We start from the raw sequence: 22,436 nt of genomic DNA, 5'->3' as shown, positions 1-22,436 counted from the left end.
TCGACCTCCCACAAATCTCCAGAGAAGAATTTCAGCTTCTAACTCAACCTATTTCAATAGAAGAAACGCTGCAAACCATAGCCCAACTGCCGGCCCACAAATCACCGTTCCCGGATGGTTTCTCGAATCTATATTACCGCACCTTTGGCACTATACTCGCCCCCCATATCACAAACCTATACAATCACTGCTTTCGGACGGGAAGAATGCCCACTGAAATGTTACAAGCGCACATCTCTACACTTCCGAAACCAGGGAAACACCCCATCCATTGCTCCAATTTTAGACCCATATCTTTGCTCAATTGTGATACGAAAATCTATGCCAAAATTATAGCTAACAGATTGGCTCCGATACTTCCTAGAATAGTTCATAATGACCAATCAGGCTTTATCCGCGGCAGACAGGGCTGTGACAACACCAGAAAAATCTTAAACATCCTGACACATATAGAGAAGCAGGGTACGGAAAGCCTCCTACTGGCCTTAGACGCAGAGAAGGCCTTCGACCGACTCAATTGGAAGTACATGTCAACAGTTCTAACCAAATTCAATTTTCCCTCAGAATTCATTCAGGGAATCATGGCACTTTATGGCAATCCCTCAGCACAAGTGTCAAATTCGGGCTTCATCTCCACCCCCTTCAATCTTACTAATGGCACGAGGCAGGGCTGCCCGCTGTCTCCCCTCCTATTCATTTTATCATTAGAACCATTGGCGCATAAAATTAGGCGAGACCCGCTGATCACGGGCATACAGATCCAATCACACAATTACCGTCTGGCGATGTTCGCAGATGACATCTTTCTCTCCTTGAGCAAACCAGACTCTTCGCTACCACAACTATTACACCTGTTGAACACCTACGGACAAATATCCTATTATAAACTAAACACATCGAAAACCCAAGCGTTACCAATTCATCTGAAACCACGTCAACTGCAAACCCTGCAAAACTCCTACCAATTTGAATGGAGACAAGATCATATTACATATCTCGGAGTCAAACTAGCTCTACACAAACAGAAGATGATATCCCTAAACTATACACCATTCGTTAACGTGTGCAGTTCAAGCTTTCAAAAGTGGAAGGATGTCCGAATTTCTTGGATGGGGCGACTACAAGCTATCAAAATGATGATACTCCCGAAAGCCCTTTACATATTTAGGATGTTGCCGCTTCCAATCTCAATATTATGGTTTAAGAACATTCAACGCACATTGAATAAGTTTGTGTGGGGTAAAATGAAACCACGCTTGCCCCTCTCTCTCCTACAGATGAACCCGAAGGAAGGCGGACTGGGCTTGCCTAAGCTCATAACGTATTACAAAGCAGCTCTACTTGAGGCGGCAGTTCGGCTTCACGCACCTAGCAACACCTTCCAATGGGTAGATATGGAAAGAGCAGCCACGGAGACGAAATCATTGACAAATGACCTATGGACAACAAAACATTACAGAAAACAGGGGACTACACTATACCCTACAACTACTCTTACCATGAGAATCTGGGACAGCCTCCATGCAAGACACCCATTAGATAAACGCTTCAGCTTACAAGCCCCTCTGACAGCATTAGAGGCAATCTCACAGTGGCTATCACTCAAACCATGGACAGACTTCGGTGCCCATCGCATTAAAGACCTATGCTATCGTTCAAAAATATTACCGTTTCCTGATCTACAAAAGAAATTTAACCTACCACACTCCTTCATCTTTCCATATCTCCAATTGAAAAGCATCATCAACACTAAAGTCGATCTCTCAACCAATAAGCTTGTCCACGGACAGATGTACCAGAAACGAATCATTAATAGATGTTTTTCAGCACCGACAAAACCAAAAACGTTAACTCTATGTTACCAAACCCTACTAGATAGACATCCACCACGCCACTTTAAATATGTTCCACAATGGGAACTAGAAGGAATGCCTGAGCTCACAGATGAGCAGTGGCTGGGGTCCTTGAATGCATTACGAGGCACCACATCCTGCTTCTCCCATATAGAACCCCACAAAAAATTAGTGTATCGCTGGTACCTCACACCACATAGACTGCATAAGATATATCCAACGGTGGGACCCAATTGTTTGAGATGCAACGCCAAGATTGGACATATGACACATATATGGTGGGATTGCGAACGGATCAAGCCATTGTGGTCCCGAGTTAAAACCCTGATAGCACTAGGTACGGGAGATAACGCTTCCCTCACCCCCACAATTGCCCTACTACTGCTGTTTCCAGACACATGGTCACGGAAAGATAGACAGTTAGCTACTATAATAATCCTAGCGGCCAGGAACCTTCTAGCACTCCACTGGAAGTCTGCATATTGTCCGACAAATAAAGAGTTGAAAGAAAAAGTGTATCAATACTATCGATATGAAATCCTCTCCTCAGATTCTCATATTAAAGTAAAGAAACTAGAAGAGATATGGAGACCTTGGCTGGAAGCCACACATCTAATCAATCCCACAAGGACACTAAGATCTTTATGAATTTCCATTTACACAACAGTGAGAGCAGCCGGGAGGCTATGTCTCAAGATGCTGCTTCTCCAGACCTCTCAGTATGCATACCTGTCCAAAATACACAACACTGTCCAATCACAGCTTTAGTGATAGGTTGTTAATATATTGGGGGAAGGGAAGACTGAGGACATAACATGAGGACTACATATCAATATACTCCGTATCACATATATTAATATCGAACAGGCCATACTTTATACACCTTGCGAGATATACCTTCGCGGCTATAGCTCATAAGGGATATCATCTCATACAGACCGTGGCTTAGGCAATCATGCTCGCCCCAACGAAATTGAAAAAAAATTTAACAACTTAGTTGACCCGCTTAAACGCAGTGGTCCCAATTGCTGCACTACAAAACAGGAGACCATATACTGACAAGGACAGTGCATTAGCGGGAGGAAGACTTGGAGATACATTGTGCTACATTGTACTATTATCTGTAATTCATGTAATGATGCCTACTATTTTTGTCTGAATTATTGCAGTGTTCCCCCCCCCCTCCCTGTTTCCTTTCTGTACCCCATTATTTTCCGAAAAATAAAACAATTTATGGAAAAAAAATAAATGCCTTCTAAGATGTATAAAACCTGTTCCTCTTTAAAATTATGTTTGTTTAAAAAATATTGCACTGCCTCTAGTCCTTTTATGTGCGGTATGATGCTGTAAAGTGAAGTTACATCGCATGTTACTAAAAAAATTACCTTCTTTCCAGACAATCTTTTCAATTAGCTGTAGAATGTGGATGGTATCTTTCAGATACAACCCTTAGTGGTTCAAAATCCAGCGTAACAGGTGGTCAAGATACTCTGACACTTTTGCTGATATAGAATCTATCCCAGATATAATGGGTCTCCCTGGTGGGTTTTCTTTATTCTTATGTATTTTTGGGAGATGATAATATACTGGTGTTTTGGGATATGGTGTAGATAAATATTTGGCTTCCTTACTGGTTAAGATTCCCTTTTCTAATCCTTTCTCGATGTAATCATCAAATTTCTTCTTTATATTATCAATTGGATTTTTATCCAATTTTTGTGTGTGGATCTGAAAGGATCCGTTCTGCTTCCTATAAGTACTTACTATTTGGCATGACTACTACACCTCCCCCTTTCCCCCTTTGTCTGCCGGTTTTATCACAATTTCTTTATTTTGTTTTAATTCTTTTACTGATCTTTTCTCCTTATTTGACATATTTTGTTGGTAATTATTTAATGGTTTAATTCTCTTTATCTCATTCATTACCATTATTTCAAAAGCTTTTATTTCGTCTGAAATAAGGTGTTTGGGGAAGAAATCTGATTTTAATTTGAGATCCGTATGTACATATTCTAGTGTTGATCCATCCTCTGGTCTATCTTCCTTGTCATAAACATTTTTTTTAAGACAGAGATTCCTAGAGATTTTTAAGACAGAGATTCCTAATAAACTTATTAATGTCTATAAAAAAAAATCAAACTTATTAAGGTCTGAAGTTGACGCTTAAAATTCGCTCCAACTTCAGACCTTAATAAGTTTGATTTTTTTTATAGACATTAATAAGTTTATTAGGAATCTCTGTCTTAAAAATCTCTAGGAATCTCTGTCTTAAAAAAAATGTTTATGACAAGGAAGATAGACCAGAGGATGGATGAGACTTTTTATCTACAAACTAGAGGAACGGCGATGGGCACCAAGTTCGCCCCTAGCTATGCCAACCTATTTATGGCCTATTGGGAGGAACAATTTGTATACCAAGGGCACCCGTGGGGGGCGAACTTGGTGAGCTACCGCCGTTTTATAGATGATATATTTTTTATTTGGACAGGTACTAATTCAGACCTTAATGATTTTATTACACATTTGAACAACAACCAATGGAACATTGTTTTAACTGCACAGATCAGCATGGACACCATAAATGTTTTAGACTTGGAGATCAATATAGAAAATAACAAGATGGTCACAAAGAACAATTTTAAGGAAGTCGATGCAAACGGATACATCAGCAAGGAAAGCTGCCATCACGCCCCCTGGCTATTAAATGCCCCGAGGGGCCAGTTCCTAAGAATTAGACGCAACTGCACAAACGACCAGGACTACATAACACAGGCTAATAAAATTAAAATGCAGTTCTTACAAATGGATATGAAGAAACAAAACTCCAAACAGCCCTAGAAGATGTTCTTAAGATCCCCAGAGAAAATACTTTGATTTATAAGGATAAAAAGAAGAACCAAAAATGGGATAGCAAGAATATTCCATTTATATGCAGTTTTAACGGAAATAATAAAAGAATAAACAAAATCATTAACAGACATTGGCACATTTTGAAAGATGACCCTGTCCTGAGAAATATCTTACCAGACAAACCCAAAATAGTTTACAGAGGGGCTAGGAATTTAAAAAGCACCTTAGTACAGAGCTGTAACAGAAATAAAACTTCAACTACTAAAACTTTTCTTAATATAAGTAAAGGTTTCTACGGATGTGGACAATGCCTGGCATGTAAAAACACTAAAAGTAAGAAAAGACACATCGTAGATATGGAACCTATTATAAATAAAAAAATTCCAAATAAGAGACCACTTAACTTGTCACTCAAAGGGAGTTATCTATATTCTAAAATGCCCATGCTACCTCCTATATGTAGGTCGAACAATCCGCAGCCTAAACATAAGAGTGGCAGAACATGTAAGAAATATCAGAAATGGTGTAGAGACACATAGTGTCTCAAACCACTTTAACCCCTTAAGGACACATGACATGTCTGGCACGTCATAATTCCCTTTTATTCCAGAAGTTTGGTCCTTAAGGGGTTAACAGGGTCCACAACTCAAACCCTGAGGGAATGTTCTTCAGTGCGATTAAGTTAGTAAAAAAAGATTGGAGAGGGGGAGATTATATCAAAAAAATAGGAAGGGAGGAGATGAAATTTATTTATAATTTTAACACAATGTCACCACATGGATTAAATAATGATTTTGAATTATGCCATTTTATGAATTAACATCATTCCCTTTTTTAATGATACCTCCTGTGAAGGACTTTTATGCAATTGCCTGTATGCTTCAGTTTAATTCTCTCCCTGCTATTTTAAGGTCTATATTGTTCGGTTCCAAATGTCTGTGTGTTATGTGTAAAAGGGTACTTTATGTATTTTAAAGTGTTTTATGCCTTTTTGCAACCATGCGCTCAATGGAGTCTGCCTCTAGCCCTGCATAATTGGATTACTTTCCCCTTTGTCTCCAGGATAGAGGCCTCTGTAAAACCTGCTTAAACCAGATTGCCATGCTACCAGCCAGGGACCAAAATATACTTTTACTAGTTATGAATGTTAGGTAAAAAGTATGTTAAACTGTAAATGTTCTGGCCAGCAGATAATTGAGCTATGTATATTGCTAAAACTCAATTATCTAGCCTGGTCCAGAGGAGGAGTTTTGTGTTGCATAAATTGTGAGTTCTGTGTGCCAGTAAATCCGTCTTGTTCCAGCATTAAACCTTGGATCATGTGTGGATTATTTGGCGATACCAGCAAGTTATTACTCTGTGGATTACTTGGTGATTTTATTTTATGGGAAGAAGGGAATGCTTGACGGAGTAACGGATTGTACCGTCACAACTGGTTGGCAGCGGCGGGATTTTCCCTTCTACTTTCCTTTACACCAGGATTCCAAGCAGACACTGGGAACAGTGAATGGAAGGCTGGTACACCCTGCTTAAAAGAAATACACTGAAAGAACTACTGGAAGTTCGTGGAAGGATTGCTAGCAACAAAACCAAGCGGGTCATCATAGCAGAGTTAATGGAGCTAGACCAGGAGAACTTGGTTGCAGCAACGCCAGCAGTACAAGAGATGGAGACACCAGTGATTCAGGAGGAGGAATCACCAGCCAACAAGGCAATGAGAGAGAAGCTAGCATGGTTCGGTCCGAACCCAACGGCGGATGTGGTGCTGAAAGTGATGAACCTGTTAGCGGAGGAGGCTAAACAAATAAGAGACGCAAAGCTACAGTTAAAACTGGCAGCAGTCCAACAAGCAGCCACACATTCTCCAAACAGTGAGTACAGCACAGCAGACACAAGGAAGATTCCGTTTAGCGCTTTTAAAGCTTTTGATGAAAAAGACTGTGAAATTGATAATTACCTAGCAGATTTTGAGCGACAATGTAACCTGCACCGAATAGATAGAGGAGAGTGGGTTTCAATATTGTCCGGCAAACTGTCAGGCAAAGCTTCTGATGCTTTCCGGACCGTGCCAGAACAGGAGATCCATAGCTACGCCAGGGTTAAAGAAGTGCTCCTGGCTCGTTATGCAGTAACCCCAGAGTCCTACCGACAAAAGTTCAGGGACTCACGCAAAACCACAAAAGACTCTTACGTGGAATGGGCATGCCAGTTATCCCTGTCAGCCTCTAACTGGGTTAACAGCAGCCAGGCCACCACCGCAGAGGACATTTTGCAACTAATGCTCCTGGAGCAATTTTACGATAACATCCAGACGGATGTCAAAGACTGGGTGAGAGATCGCAGGCCCATGACTCTACCAGAGGCCGCTAAGTTGGCGGATGAATATGCGGATACCCGCAAGACAAACCCAGTCACACCACGGGTACAACCTCCACGACCAACGGTGCCCTCCCACCCACCAGCCGCTAGATACCAACCTCCTAACAGACCGGTGACATCTAACCCTCGCTATCCACGCCAGGAGGACAAGGAACAACGCTGCTTCCGGTGCAAACAGCTGGGTCACATCAAGCAGAATTGCTCCATGGACAACAACACAAGGTCAAATTGGTCTCGACCTGGGTACCGCCCACCAGCAGCAGCCCATTGTGTTGACTCTGCTTGGGATCCCCAGGAGCTGGGTCAGGAAGAACCATTGGGCACCCTTTACGAAGCCCTCATGGTACAATCTGTTATCACGGACAACAGGAAACACCATTGTCAGCTGGTCATGGTTAACGGAAAAACCGCCCGGGAGACAGTGGGGCGACCATCACGTTGGTACAAAGACACCTTATTAAGGCATCAGAGAGACCGGGGAAATCAATTGCTGTGAGAGTGGCAGGGGGGGGCAGTATACCGTATTCCTACTGCACAGGTACACCTAGACTGGGGTGCAGGAGCTGGCAATGTTCATGTGGGCGTCATGAAAGACTTACCTTCTGAAGTCATCTTGGGCAACGACATTGGCCCCCTGACTTCGGCGTTCGCCTCTACCCCCGCTCAGGAGGCCCACGCAGTAACCACCAGAGCACAAAATTGCACTGCCGAGAGCCATCCGCTTCCTACTGAGACCCAGGTAAGCCAACCCAACCTACCCTTGACTGTAGAACCCCTACCCACCCTGGGACACCCCAGAAGACTTTGGGCGGGAGGTGACCAGAGACCCTTCCCTCAGAAAGTATCGAGAGAAAGCCAGGAAGGGCCAAGGGGGGTTAGAGAAGGAGCAATTTATCTGGGAGAAAGGCCGCTTGTACAGGCTCACCGAGACCCGGGGTAATGCACCAGGGCCTAAGCAAAAACGCCAGCTGGTAGTTCCCCGGAAATACCGGCAGGAGTTATTGAGGATTGGGCACGACGTACCCTTGGCAGGCCATTTGGGAATACGCAAGACAGGGTATCGGATAACCCAGAACTTCTTCTGGCCTGGGGTATCCGACGACGTCAGGGCGTATTGTCAAACGTGCGAGGTATGCCAACGTATAGGTAAAAAGGGAGACCACCCAAAGGCTAAACTAGTTTCCATGCCCATTATTGAAGAACCGTTCACAAGGGTAGCCGTGGACATTATAGGGCCCCTGGCCCAACCTAGCCGTTCCGGCAAGCGGTATATACTCACCATAGTAGACTACGCCACCCGTTACCCCAAATCGGTAGCTCTCTCGAACATACAGGCTGAGACCGTAGCAGAGGCCCTAGTTAAAGTATTTTCCCGAGTAGGCTTTCCCAAGGAGGTTCTGTCCGACCAAGGTACCCAATTCACAGCCGAGATAACCCAGCAGATATGGAAAACCTGTGGAGTTAAATCCCTGACTAGCTCCCCATACCACCCCCAGACTAACAGCCTGTGCAAGCGCTTCAACGGAACGCTAAAGCAAATGTTGAAGTCGTTCACGGGGGCGTACAAGGATTGGGAGCGATTCCTGCCACACCTTCTCTTTGCCTACCGAGAGGTGCCGCAGGAATCGACCGGATTCTCACCCGTCGAACTTCTCTATGGGAGGCGGGTGAGGGGGCCCTTAGATCTCATCAAGGATCACTGGGAGGGGCGGACAGAGATTGAGGGGACCCCGGTTGTACCTTATGTCCTGGAGCTGAGGGACCGCATGGAGGAATTAGCCCAGACAGTGCGAGAGAACCTCCAGGCGGCCCAACAGCGCCAGAAGGTATGGTATGACCGACGGGCTAGGCACCGGAGCTTTCAGATAGGCCAAAAGGTCATGGTATTAAGGCCGGTCCGAACAGACAAGCTCCTGGCAGGGCCCCTATAAAGTTATAGGACAGATATGCGACACTACCTACACGATAGCCAGCTGCTCAAGGCCTATCAGGAACGGGCAGAGGAGGTAGCCGCTATCTGTGCACCAGCAGGAGAAGACAGAGACCCTACCCCTTCCCGACCTATTGGGCAGTAACAAAGGGATGACCCAGATAGAGAAAGTCCAACTAGGTGAACAGCTGGAGCCGCAAGAGCGGGCTCAAGCTGTCCGCTTACTAAAAACAAAACAGGCCACATTCTCTCAGGAGCCTGGATACACACTCCTAGCCATACACAAGGTAGAGACTCCAGGACAGGCACCCCTGAGACAGCCTCCCTACCGTATCCCCGAAGCAGTCCGGGAAGGGATGCGGAAGGAAATAGATGAGATGCTTCGGCTAGGCGTAATCGAACCCTCAGAAAGTCCTTGGGCCTCGCCGGTAGTCTTAGTGCCAAAGAAGGATGGGACAAGCCGCTTCTGTGTAGACTGCCGGCGCCTCAACGACAAGACAGTTACGGACGCCTATCCGATGCCACGGATGGACGATTTGCTTGACCGTATCTCTGCAGGGAAGTATCTGACCACAATAGACCTATGCAAGGGATATTGGCAGATTCCCCTAGCAGAAGATGCCATACCCAAGTCGGCCTTCATCACCCCGTTCGGTCTATACCAATTCCGGGTTATGCCGTTCGGGATGAAGAACGCCCCAGCCACCTTCCAACGGATGGTGGATCAGTTACTTGGGGGTCTCCAGAGCTTCGCATGCGCTTACCTGGATGACATCGCCATCCACAGCGATACATGGGAAGCGCACCTAGAGCACGTAGGGGTAGTATTAGATAGGATCAGGGGGGCCGGGCTGACCCTGAAACCCGACAAATGTCATTTGGGTATGGCGGAGGTACAATATTTGGGCCACCGAGTAGGATGTGGTAAGCAACGGCCGGATCCGGCTAAGATCGAGGCCGTTGCCAATTGGCCCACTCCCCACACCAAGACACAAGTCATGGCTTTCTTGGGCACAGCCGGCTATTACAGACGCTTTGTACCTGACTATAGCGCCCTGGCCAAACCTCTGACCGACTTGACCAAAAAGAAGCTACCCCGACAAGTCCTGTGGTCCCCGGAATGCGAGGTGGCTTTCCAAGCACTAAAGACTGCTCTGGTTAATGCTCCGGTGTTGGTTACCCCAGATCCTAACAAAAGATTTATTGTCCACACAGACGCTTCAATGTTTGGACTGGGGGCAGTAATAAGCCAGATCGGGGAGGATGGAGGAGAGCACCCGGTGGCATACCTGAGTCGGAAGCTGTTACCAAGGGAGGTCAGTTATGCCACCATTGAAAAAGTGTGTTTGGCCTTAGTATAGGCACTCAAAAAACTCACACCTTACCTTTATGGCCGGGCTTTCACTCTCATCACCGATCACAACCCCTTGGTGTGGCTTAACCGGGTTTCAGGGGACAGCGCCCGGTTGCTACGCTGGAGCTCGGCCTTACAGCCCTATGACTTTACGATTCATTATCGCCCAGGCAAGCAAAACGGGAATGCCGATGGATTGTCACGCCAAACGGATTTAACTTCGGACTAAAAGCTCTGAACCTGTCAACCCTACTAGACCAGGAAAGGTCCAACCGAGTTGCCAGAGCAGGGAGAAAAAGGGGGGCCATTGTGAAGGACTTTTATGCAATTGCCTATATGCTTCAGTTTAATTCTCTCCCTGCTATTTTAAGGTCTATATTGTTCGGTTCCAAATGTCTGTGTGTTATGTGTAAAAGGGTACTTTATGTATTTTAAAGTGTTTTCTGTCTTTCCCCTTTGTCTCCAGGATAGAGGCCTCTGTAAAACCTGCTTAAACCAGATTGCCATGCTACCAGCCAGGGACCAAAATATACTTTTACTAACTTTTTTTTTTTTTTTTTAATTCTTTATTTTTGTTGTGCACAATAGTAACAGTAATCCTTGGTGGGCCACAACGGCGACCTCAAGGTATGGTAATAAACATTAGCAATACAGGTTGTGGCAATCGATAGTCAGGCACAATTTTTAAAGCGAAGAACAAGCACATTTTAAGGTTTTGACAGTATACAAGTGGAAAACATTCGCTTTTGTGTATAGCGTTAAGATTAAATAAGTAGGCTAGATCTGCGCTTTGGCTACGCTCGTGGTAGGCAAGAGCAACATCATTATAACAGACAAAAATTACCATGCGTTTGTCTACGCCGAGGCGTAACTCTATAGAAAGGTATGACAGCAAGTTGTCGAGAACACTAGGAGGGATCAGTGTTACCATAATAGCGGTGACTATATCCACTATTCTCCGCTGGTGATTAGAAATTGAATGAGGATGGTTTCGTGTGTAGTGGGATTCTAAGGTCCCTTAGGTAGGGGTGTTATGTCATATGGAGGTAGGCGCAGGGAGATATGTGCGTGTGTACGATAATAATATAGGTATTTGAAGGGTTAACAGAATGAAAACCGATATCCGTGGTTCCTTGTGCGATGTCAGTAGTGGTTTGTTTGTTGTCCCCTTCTCTTGTCTCTCTCCCCGTGTTTAATTATACAGTTGTGAAGTCCCATAGCGGTTGTGCCACCATTAAGGTACGTGAGCCTGGGGGGATAGTCTGAGTGCAAAGGTTCAGGATAATGAACTGAGTTACCTTGAGTCCTGTGCCCCGTTTTAAACTTAAAAATAATGGATATAATGACATGCAAGCCATTATACATCTAGTGTATGTCAATTGAGTGCTGTATGAAGATCATGCCTCTGGGTGATAGGCATTTTAACTGCTTCGGGGGGGGGGGGTTTCTCGCACGCACACGGTAGGTCAGTTACTAATATGCTGTATGAGACATTAGATGAGGTGTACAAGTTTACCTGAATCTGTTTCATAAGTCCCTCTAGCTTAGGAATTGGCGCTCATATCTGGGGTAACATATTTTTACAATACAGGTTATGGTAGATTGCTGGTAAACGTAACATTAATAGTAATCCTTAAATGTCCCTGTGAGTCTAGTTTCTGTGCCAGAGATAAGAGAGGCACCCATTCGGGAAAAAACAAATAAAACAAATAACCTAAACACAATAAAAATTAGATATCTTAACCAGAGCCTGATGAGGGTTCCCAGCCGGGCTAGGGTATCCTGGGGACCTCAGGCTTTGAAACTGCCCCCTGTACAACTTTTATCGGTGTGTGTCCGATTGTGTGTCCGCCAGTCTCTGTTCATGTAGTGACCGCAACATAGGGGTCGGGTGTTAGTCCCTGCGGCACAAATGGGATGGTTCTCGCTGGGTCCCAGGAGTGTGTTGGCGAGGCAGTACCGTGCTGGCCCATCTGGGTAAGGGAGTCCGGAGGAAGGCCCAAAGCCTGCAGTAATTGCGCCGCGTCGGCAGGGTCCTGTATTTTTGTGGTATTCCGTTCCTTGGCGGACCGCGAGCGTGTGTGAGGGCCGCCAGCGGTACTGAAAGTCATGCTGTCGGAGCAGTGAGGTAAGCGGTCGGAAAGAGCGCCGCCACGCCAGGGTTTTATTCGAGAGGTCAGTGAAGAAGCTTAGCATCATGTCTTCAAATCGGAGAGGCGGTTTACCCCTTAAGGCTTTGAGGACAGACATTTTGTCTTGGAAGGTGCGAAAAGTAACTATTAAGTCCCTGGTAGCCATTGCCGGTGCGTTTGGTGGCTTGGGAATTCTGAAGATGCGGTCAGGGCTAATGCCTTTAGCGTGTGAGGGTGTCATAATGGTTACTAGCAGTCGGTCAACTACCTGTGGGAGCTCCGCATCAGGTATTGTGTCTGTAACCCCTCGGATTTTCAGGTTGGTTCTCCGCCTGGCATCTTCGTGTTCTGCGATGCGGTGTTCATAGTAACGTTGTTGTGTTTGTAGATCACACAACGCCCGCTGAAGCTCACCGATCTCTTTGGTGTGGGTCGAGGAGGCTCTTTCAAGGGTGCCCATGCGGGTCGTCAGGCCTTTCAGATCTCCCCGTACTGCTGTTATGTCTTTTTGTAGAGTCGTTTGGAGGTCGGTGAGTAATTGTTCTAGGACCACTGTAGTTACCGGAGCAGAGTCCGGGTCAGGTCTGTGCTGTTGCGGGGGATGTCCTGTCATAGGAGGTGGTGGAGATTCGTCTTCAGAAAGGTCGGCGGAGAAATCCGAGCAGCCTCCATGGAGCGCCGCCATATTGGACGCACTTGGGCCTCGCGCCTGCCTCCACATGCCTCCGATTGTGAGCCCTGGGGTAGGTTTTGCAGTGATTAGTTTCTTTGTTTTTCGCCCCATAGTGTTGGAAGCGTTTAGAGGGTCTTTGTGAATAGTTGGGGGTCTGTCTTTAGTTTTATCCCGCAGATTTCATCGTTTGTAGCCCGGAGCTCTCGTTTAGTGCGGCCGCTCGCTCCTGCAGGTAGGCCACGCCCCCTAGTAACTTTTGAACCCCTGGTCTGATTCATGCCATTTTTTAATATGTTGTTCCCCTGAATGGATTGATTGTGAATATGTAATTTTTATGTGAATGTGATGTATGGTTTTAGAGTTAAGAATGTTAGGTAAAAAGTATGTTAAACTGTAAATGTTCTGCCCAGCAGATAATTGAGCTATGTATATTGCTAAAACTCAATTATCTAGCCTGGCCCAGAGGAGGATTTTGTGTTGCATAAATTGTGAGTTCTGTGTGCCAGTAAATCAGTCTTGTTCCAGCATTAAGCCTTGGCTCATGTGTGGATTATTTGACGATACCAGCAAGTTATTACTCTGTGGATTACTTGGTGATTTTATTTTATGGGAAGAAGGGAATGCTTGACGGAGTAACGGATTGTACCGTCACACCTCCCTTTATTGATTAACCATATTTATTTATTATCAAAAAGATGTCTTAAATTCTGCTATTTTTACTCTCACTTTGCCTTTTAGATTATGAGCCTTGGTCCCTTTTTTACTTATATGTTATTGTGTAAATGGAACTTTAAATGAGGCTACATTGAGCTGTGTATTAATTAATTGGTTTTAATATTCTAATTTTATGAGGGAATACCCCAATTTTAAGAGGACTTAAATAAATGCAATATGCAGGACCAATATAGCCTGCTCTTTGATGTTATTCATCAAGATATTCACTTGTATTATGTGGCTGTCTTTTAATGACTTGTATTTTGCCAATAAAGTTTAGCATGTCCACTAAATGAAACGCTACGACGGTGGAACGCACGGTGCGTTCCACCGAAGTGACGAATGCGGAAATCCCCATGCATGCTGGAACGCATGTGCGTTCCACCAAAATGACGAACGCGGAAGTCTACGTGCACGCTGGAACGCACGTCACGTTCCGGAACGCAACCCGGAAGCGGAAGAGATTCAGATTGATTCCGACGAGCGGGTGATTTAAATCTGAAGCAAGAAGATGGAAAACAGATGACAGCCAACTGAGGAAGCCTTTTGAAAGGGCGAAACGCGTATTGGACTACTGTTAAGGACTATAAGTCTATCCAGACATCTATCTGGTAAAATTCTTTTAATTTTGATTTTATGTGTAGATTTTTACTAATAAAGCACCTTTTTGGAACCCATCCCTCTGGACCTGGCATTTTTATACTTTAAACCGGCCAAAGGGAGGAAGGGAGCACTGAGCACTTTAAAGAGGAAAGCACAAAGCACTTCTTAAAGAAAGCACCAAGCCCTAAAAGAAAGAAAAAGGATTTGGACATCCTTGAATGGTCCAGAAACGCATAGCACCTGAGTCGTATGAGGGTATGACTCTAGGCTTGTGAGTTATAATACCTTATTATTTACCCTTGAACCTTTATATTTACTGTGTTGCACTTTTTTTTGTACTATCTTCTTTGTTATTTTTCTGGGTTATGCCCTAATACCCTTCAACCATCACATTCTCGTGGGTGACTGTTCACTCACTGCGACTGTACTATTCTATATATATATATATATATATATATATATATATATATATATATATATATATATATATATATATATATATATATATATATATATAAATACATGTAAATATATCTTATATATAGAAATACAAAGAAAAAAAAAAGAAGAAGAAAAAACACATACAAGAAATAGAAATGCACCTGACCAACTAAATGGTAGAAATACGCAGAAGTACTTAACTGAGTGTGAAATAGGTACAGCTTCCCAAGAGATTTCCCCCAAATGGACCTCAAATACAGATATGCGAATGAACAAAAATGGGATACAGCTGAATAACTAAAAAACAAAAGAATACATAGCACATAGTGAAGTACAATAATAGCAATTGGATTTAGCCCACAATGATTGCACTCACGAAATACTGTAGAGTAATGCGCCTTTAAGCCCACAATGGGTCTGGAGAAGCGTTCACCTTCCACGGATGGGTAACTGTCTTCCAAGAAATGGGAGTATGCCAATTCAAATGTAAAAAGTTTTTTTATTATTATTAAGGCAATACAAAGCCTTGGTAAAAGATAAATGAACAAAATTAACTGCAATCTAACGCGTTTGGTCCATATATACTGGACTTCCTCAGAGATAATTGCACAGTATAAGCAATTAGCACAACGAGAGACCTATTGGATCTATCAATTAGATACTTTAGAACCAAAGGGATTAAATATAGATGTAGATTTGGCCAGCTTCATGGTATAACATATGTTTTCCAACTACATGTAACATAGAATGTGACGGCAGATAAGAACCATTTGGCCCATCTAGTCTGCCCAGTTTTCTAAATACTTTCATTAGTCCCTGGCCTTATCTTATAGTTAGGATAGACTTATGCCTATCCCACGCATGCTTAAACTCCTTTACTGTGTTAACCTCTACCACTTCAGCTGGAAGGCTATTCTATGCATCCACTACCCTCTCAGTAAAGTAATACTTCCTGATATTATTTTTAAACCTTTGTCCCTCTAATTTAAGACTATGTCCTCTTGTTGTGGTAGTTTTTCTTCTTTTAAATATAGTCTCCTCCTTTACTGTGTTGATTCCCTTTATGTATTTAAATGTTTCTATCATATCCCCCCTGTCTCGTCTTTCCTCCAAGCTATACATGTTAAGATCCTTTAACCTTTCCTGGTAAGTTTTATCCTGCAATCCATGAACCAGTTTAGTAGCCCTTCTTTGAACTCTCTCTAAGGTATCAATATCCTTCTGAAGATAGGGTCTCCAGTACTGTGTACAGTACTCCAAGTGAGGTCTCACCAGTGTTCTGTACAATGGCATGAGCACTTCCCTCTTTCTACTGCTAATACCTCTCCCTATACAACCAAGCATTCTGCTAGCATTTCCTGCTGCTCTATTACATTGTCTGCCTACCTTTAAGTCATCAGAAATAATCACCCCTAAATCCCTTTCCTCAGATGTTGAGGTTAGGACTCTATCAAATATTTTGTACTCTACCCTTGGGTTTTTACGTCCAAGATGCATTATCTTGCACTTATCCACATTAAATGTCAGTTGCCACAACTCTGACCATTTTTCTAGTTTACCTAAATCATTTTCCATTTGGCTTATCCCTCCTGGAACATCAACCCTGTTACATATCTTAGTATCATCCGCAAAAAGACACACCTTACCATCAAGACCTTCTGCAATATCACTAATAAAAATATTAAAGAGAATGGGTCCAAGTACAGATCCCTGAGGTACCCCACTGGTGACAAGCCCAAGCTTTGAATATACTCCATTGACTACAACCCTCTGTTGCCTGTCACTCAGCCACTGCCTTACCCATTCAACAATATTGGAATCCAAACTCAAAGATTGTAGTTTATTGATAAGCCTTCTATGTGCAACAGTGTCAAAAGCCTTACTGAAATCTAGGTAAGCAATGTCTACTGCACCACCCTGATCTATAATTTTAGTTACCCAATCAAAAAAATCAATAAGATTAGTTTGGCATGATCTCCCTGAAGTAAACCCATGTTGTCTCTGGTCTTGAAATCCATGTGTTTTTAGATGTTCAACAATCCTATCCTTTAACATGGTTTCCATCACTTTCCCCACTACTGAAGTAAGGCTTACTGGCCTATAGTTGCCCGACTCCTCCCTATTACCTTTCTTGTGAATGGGCACAACATTCGCTAACTTCCAATCTTCTGGGACTACTCCTGTTATCAATGATTGGTTAAATAAATCTGTTAATGGTTTTGCTAGTACACCACTAAGCTCTTTTAATAGCTTTGGGTGTATTCCATCAGGTCCCATTGACTTTTTTGTCTTTACTTTTGACAGTTGAAATAGAACCTCTTCCTCTGTAAACTCACGTGTAATAAATGACTCATTTATCCTTTTTCTTAACTGAGGTCCCTTTCCTTCATTTTCATCTGTAAATACCGAACAAAAATATTCATTGAGGCAGTCAGCTAGACCTTTATCCTCATCTACATACCTTCCTTCTTTTGTTTTTAATCTAACTAATCCTTGTTTTACTTTTCTTTTCTCATTTATGTATCTAAAAAAAGTTTTGTCCCCCTTTTTTACTGACTGTGCTATTTTCTCTTCTGTGTGGGATTTGGAAGTTCTTATAACTTGCTTAGCCTCTTTCTGCCTAATCTTATAGGTCATTCTGTCTTCCTCACTCTGGGTTTTTTTATAATTACTAAATGCTAACTTTTTGTTTTTTACTATTTTGGCCACATCTGCGAAGTACCACAGTGGTTTCTTGAATTTTTTGCTTTTACTGACAAGCCTAATGCAATTTTCTGTTGCCTTCAGTAGTGCAACTTTTAAATAATCCCATTTCTTTTGGACTCCATATAAATTGCTCCAGTCTGATAATGACTCCTTTACACATATTCTAATTTTAGAAAAGTCTGTTTTTCTAAAGTCTAAAACTTTTGTTTTTGTGTGGTGTGACTCAGTCACTGTTCTTATATTAAACCACACTGACTGATGATCACTGGATCCTAAACTTTCACCTACAGTAATATCTGATACCAAATCTCCATTTGTTAACACATGGATAGATGTATAGATGTTCTTCTTTGAAGGGGGAATTTCAACTCCTGCCATGGTGGATTATATTTATATTTCATTTATTATTCTTTTTTTCTATTTATTAATTTTCGTTTATTACTCATAATTTTTTTTTTCAATTTTAATTTTAATTTTATATTTTTTTATTTTTATATTTATTTATTTTTATTTTTATTTTATTTATATCCATTATTTTTTTTATTATTTCATTATTATATATCATTTAATTTAAATTTATTTTTATTTTTATTTATATTTTTATTTTATTTCATTTATTTTCATTATTATTTTTCTCTATCTATTTGATAGGATTTTTGATTACACTTGACAGAAGATGGAAATCGAACTTTATTATTAGTTTATGGTCTCTATTGTGTTATATGTGTCTCAATTTGAAATATGAAAGTGTGCTGCTGATTTTGTTATTATTTTAAGATTATTTGTAGTTCATCAAGCCAAATAAGTGTCTCGTTACTTGGAACGCATATATCCAAGTCTTGGAACGCTACGTCAGCGTCCATGACCTCTGCTGACACCGAAATCGGGAATACGTATGTGGAAGGCAACCGGAAACAGACATTTGGAACGCAAAGCAATGATACACATATGGACTGATAACTGCTGATTTTTTGCTGCGTTTATTTGAATTTTTCTGTGAAGATCAGCTGGAAGTAATACTCCCTTATTGGAAAGGTGTTTCTATGAGAGATTTATCCAATCAACACACGGACTGGTTTTATTTAAAGGGATTCTGTTGGGGGTGGGAATTATGCATGCTTTGTTTTTTATATTACTGCTAATACTGTGCAATTATCTCTGAGGAAGTCCAGTATATATGGACGAAACGCGTTAGATTGCAGTTAATTTTATTCATTTATCTTTTACCAAGGCTTTGTATTGCCTTAATAATAAAAAAAACTTTTTACATTTGAATTGGCATACTACTGATGTAGTATTATTAAAAACCTGTATTGAACCTGTGTTGAAATTTTGCACTAACTCCATTTTAACCCAGATTAGCTGACAGATCCTCCATTTTAAACTACATTACATGACAGAATTTCCCAGCAACATTTAGTGTAATGAATAGAGACTGTATTTTCTATAAAGACATAGCTGACTCAGGAATTATTGAATCTCCTGTAACATGCAACAAAGTATAACCAAGGCCAGAGCCAAGGCCATGTGAAGCAGGCCTAATGAAATGTTCTATTCATAAAAGAACCCTGCACCTGACCACGAGTCTGACATCACTAACTGCCCAAAATGACGCTCAAGCCCCCCTTCCCACCGAGTAAGCCTCATGCTGGGAGAGATGGCGCTTGAGCCATCTGTCCACACCCGTGTCCAGAACAATACCACCTCCCGGTGGGAGGACACCTAGCTAACCACTTAGTTCTTGATCCAATTAATAATATTGATGGGTGGACACTGACATAGTCACTTAACATTTAATCCAATTAATGATGTTTATTTGTTATTATCTGATATTCAATGATGATGTCATTTTGGTCTTATAAGGGCTTGCAAGCCTGTTTTTTGCCAGATGCCATTAAATTTCCTGAAGTTATTTTTAACCTGAACTGCATGTGTCAGTGTGAACTTACTTCTGCGTATACACAATTTAATCATCTCAGATTTGGACAGGAACAGATAGACATTTGAACATATTTGTTTATTTCTAAATTAATCTACATCAATTCCATTTCTTGGAAGACAGAGTTACCCATCCGTGGAAGGTGAACGCTACGTCAGCCCCATTGTGGGCTTAAAGGCTCATTACTCTACCCTATTTCGTGAGTGCAATCATTGTGGGCTAAATCCAATTGCTATTATTGTACTTCACTATGTGCTATTTATTCTTTTGTTTTTTAGTTATTCAGCTGTATCCCATTTTTGTTCATTCGCATATCTTATATATAGAGCAAAAAAACGGGGCGCAAGAGACTACTGAGAACGGGCAGCAGCTAAAATAGCCTGCCCTTCGGTGGGTCCCCGCTCAGATCTTAAGCTGACTTTAGCTCATCTTGTGCCATTACAGAGAGAACATCTCTGAAATATATCAGACTGATCCCACTCATATGGGCAGTCCACATCCGAAATGCCAGCACATTCCCTCTGCACGAGAGATACAGCAACCCCAGACGATCGTTTCAGCCTTGTTAGGCATCATCAGTGAGGCATAGCTGATATCTCTCTAGGCACCATGAGCAAGGGGTCCACGACTGGATTACCCTTTAAACTTGTGGAGAGCAAAAAAACGGGGCGCAAGAGACTACTGAGACCCCTTGCTCACGGTGCCTAGAGAGCTATCAGCTATGCTTCACTGATGATGCCTAACAAGGCTGAAATGATTGCCTGGGGTTGCTGTGTCTCTCGTGCAGAGAGAGCCGGCATGTATTTTGGATCTGTTCTGCCCTTTTGGGTGCAATCGGTCTGAGATGCATGGTCTGGTTCTCTTTGTAATGGCACAAGATGAGCTAAAACCAGCTTGAGAACTGAGCGGGGATCCACCGAAGGGCAGGCTAATTGAGCTGTTGTCCGTCCTCAGCACTCTCTTGCGACTTGTTTTTTGCTCTCCATATCTTATGTATATACACATATATTTTTTTTTACACAGATTTATTTTTTTTTAACTTTATTTCTGGGCAGACAGGCAGTCCCCCTGGACCGGGAGGAGTGTTGATCGCCGCCGGGGGACCGACGGCGATCAGGTAAGTACCCCAAGACATTATGACGGTTCAAGACTGTCATCGGTCCTCAAGGGGATGTTTCCGATGACGGTCCTGAACCGTCATCAGTCGTCAAGGGGGTTAAAAAAAATCCTATGTTGTTTATACTTTATATATAGATATGGTATACTGACTGTATTTTCCTCAAGATCTCTAAGGCAATATATCTATCTGAAATGACTACTATGAGTTACACTTTGTTGTATCATCTCGATCTCAACTATTGTCCATTGTATGTATAATGTATATGTATGCTCTACAGTGCTTTTATTTCTATGGCATTTGCTGGTTGACTTGAAACAATTTGAATGGTACTAATGTATGTCTGACACTATTTAAAAAAATAAATAATAAAAAATGAATGCAATACAAATGTGTATTTGGGCATCAGCTAAAACATCCCGTTATGGCTGTAAGAGCATTATGGGAGATGTAGTCTACAATATCTTCAGTGGCAAAGGTTGCCTACTCCTGAGTTAAATCAAGAACCCTTCTATAAGGTAATCACAATCACTGTATGTTTAATCAATATACTGAGAATGCACATACAATACAATGTACAATAAATTTGTTGACATATTAGATTTGTTCTACTAACCTTTCTTCTGAGCCTCTAACTTGGACTGAACAGATTGAAGCTCTTGTTCAATTAAGGTTATTTTATGATTCAGTGCTAAAACGAAAACAAATATCAACATGGGATTAATTCACATTACGACAAACATCTGAACACTGTAAAACACTATAAGGTTTGTAGCCCTTGAGTTGAGATAAGTCCCAAAGTCTTTTTAGTGCGTTCCCACTGGTTGGAACAGGCAGATCGTAATTATCAGGATACAAACAGCTTTGTGATCCAAGTTGTTTACATGTACAGTAGTGGTATCACTTTCCAGAGTTAAAATGAGAACGTATCACTTTCCAGAGTGAAAATGAGAACACTTTTATACTGGGAAGAGTCTGATATAGTGTTGCAGCACATGTATTTAATTTTAATGCTATTGTACTTAATTCTACTGTTAGATTTGATATTATGTCAAGGACAGTAAATAGGACAAATCCAGAGCATTGATTATTTGTAATAATTCATATGAAGAATATAAAAATGACTTTTATTTACTTTTTAAAACAATTTTTGCATACTAGAGAACAGTAACTATCAATGTTATGGATAGAGCTAAAAGTAAGTTTCATTGTATTCCTATCTGTATCATTTGTTATGGTTTTCAAAAATTTTATTTTGTCTGCTTCTTTTACATTTTGCTTAGGAGTTTCCCCTCCTCCCCATTTTTTTCTCCATTTGATGGGTGCAAGTAGCTCTAAGGATTGATTACTATTGCCTTATATCATTTGCCAGTTGTACGAAACATGGTCGATAACAACACAAAAAAGAAAATAGAAAAAGCTTGCTACCACAGAAATACATCTTACATGTTTGCACTAATGGGAATCAGTAGGAGAACACACATGACCAAAATCATTGCATTGAAAAGGATATATGTCTATATATTTAGACAGATATGTTACTCCAAGTCAGTATTTCAGCCACTAAGCAAAGGGACCCAATGTGCCACACAAAAATGTGGTTGTGTAACCCCCATCTATAGATAATCTGATGGTTGCGCAGTACTATGTGAATATTATCAATGATCAAATTATCTGATCTCTGATCAATTAGGCTTTCGTCAAAATCGCTCAACTTCGACTGCCCTCTTAAAAGTTTGCAATGA

At 41.9% G+C, this 22,436-nt stretch overlaps 1 protein-coding gene across 1 annotated transcript in view; it reads right to left on the bottom strand.

Annotated features, from left to right (window-relative positions):
* The window catches only part of LOC134575707 (pulmonary surfactant-associated protein D-like), a 52,423-nt gene extending 30,847 nt beyond the window's left edge, over positions 1-21,576 (bottom strand). The window contains exon 1 of the mRNA XM_063435079.1: positions 21,308-21,576. Coding sequence (XP_063291149.1) covers positions 21,308-21,407 — 100 coding nt within the window. The 5' untranslated portion in view covers positions 21,408-21,576. The remainder of the gene's footprint in view (positions 1-21,307) is intronic.
* Between the last annotated feature and the right edge of the window lie 860 nt (positions 21,577-22,436).

Source organism: Pelobates fuscus, chromosome 10 (genome assembly GCF_036172605.1).
Source record: "Pelobates fuscus isolate aPelFus1 chromosome 10, aPelFus1.pri, whole genome shotgun sequence".
Lineage (NCBI taxonomy): Eukaryota > Metazoa > Chordata > Amphibia > Anura > Pelobatidae > Pelobates > Pelobates fuscus.
This window is presented reverse-complemented; position numbering and strand designations above follow the sequence as displayed.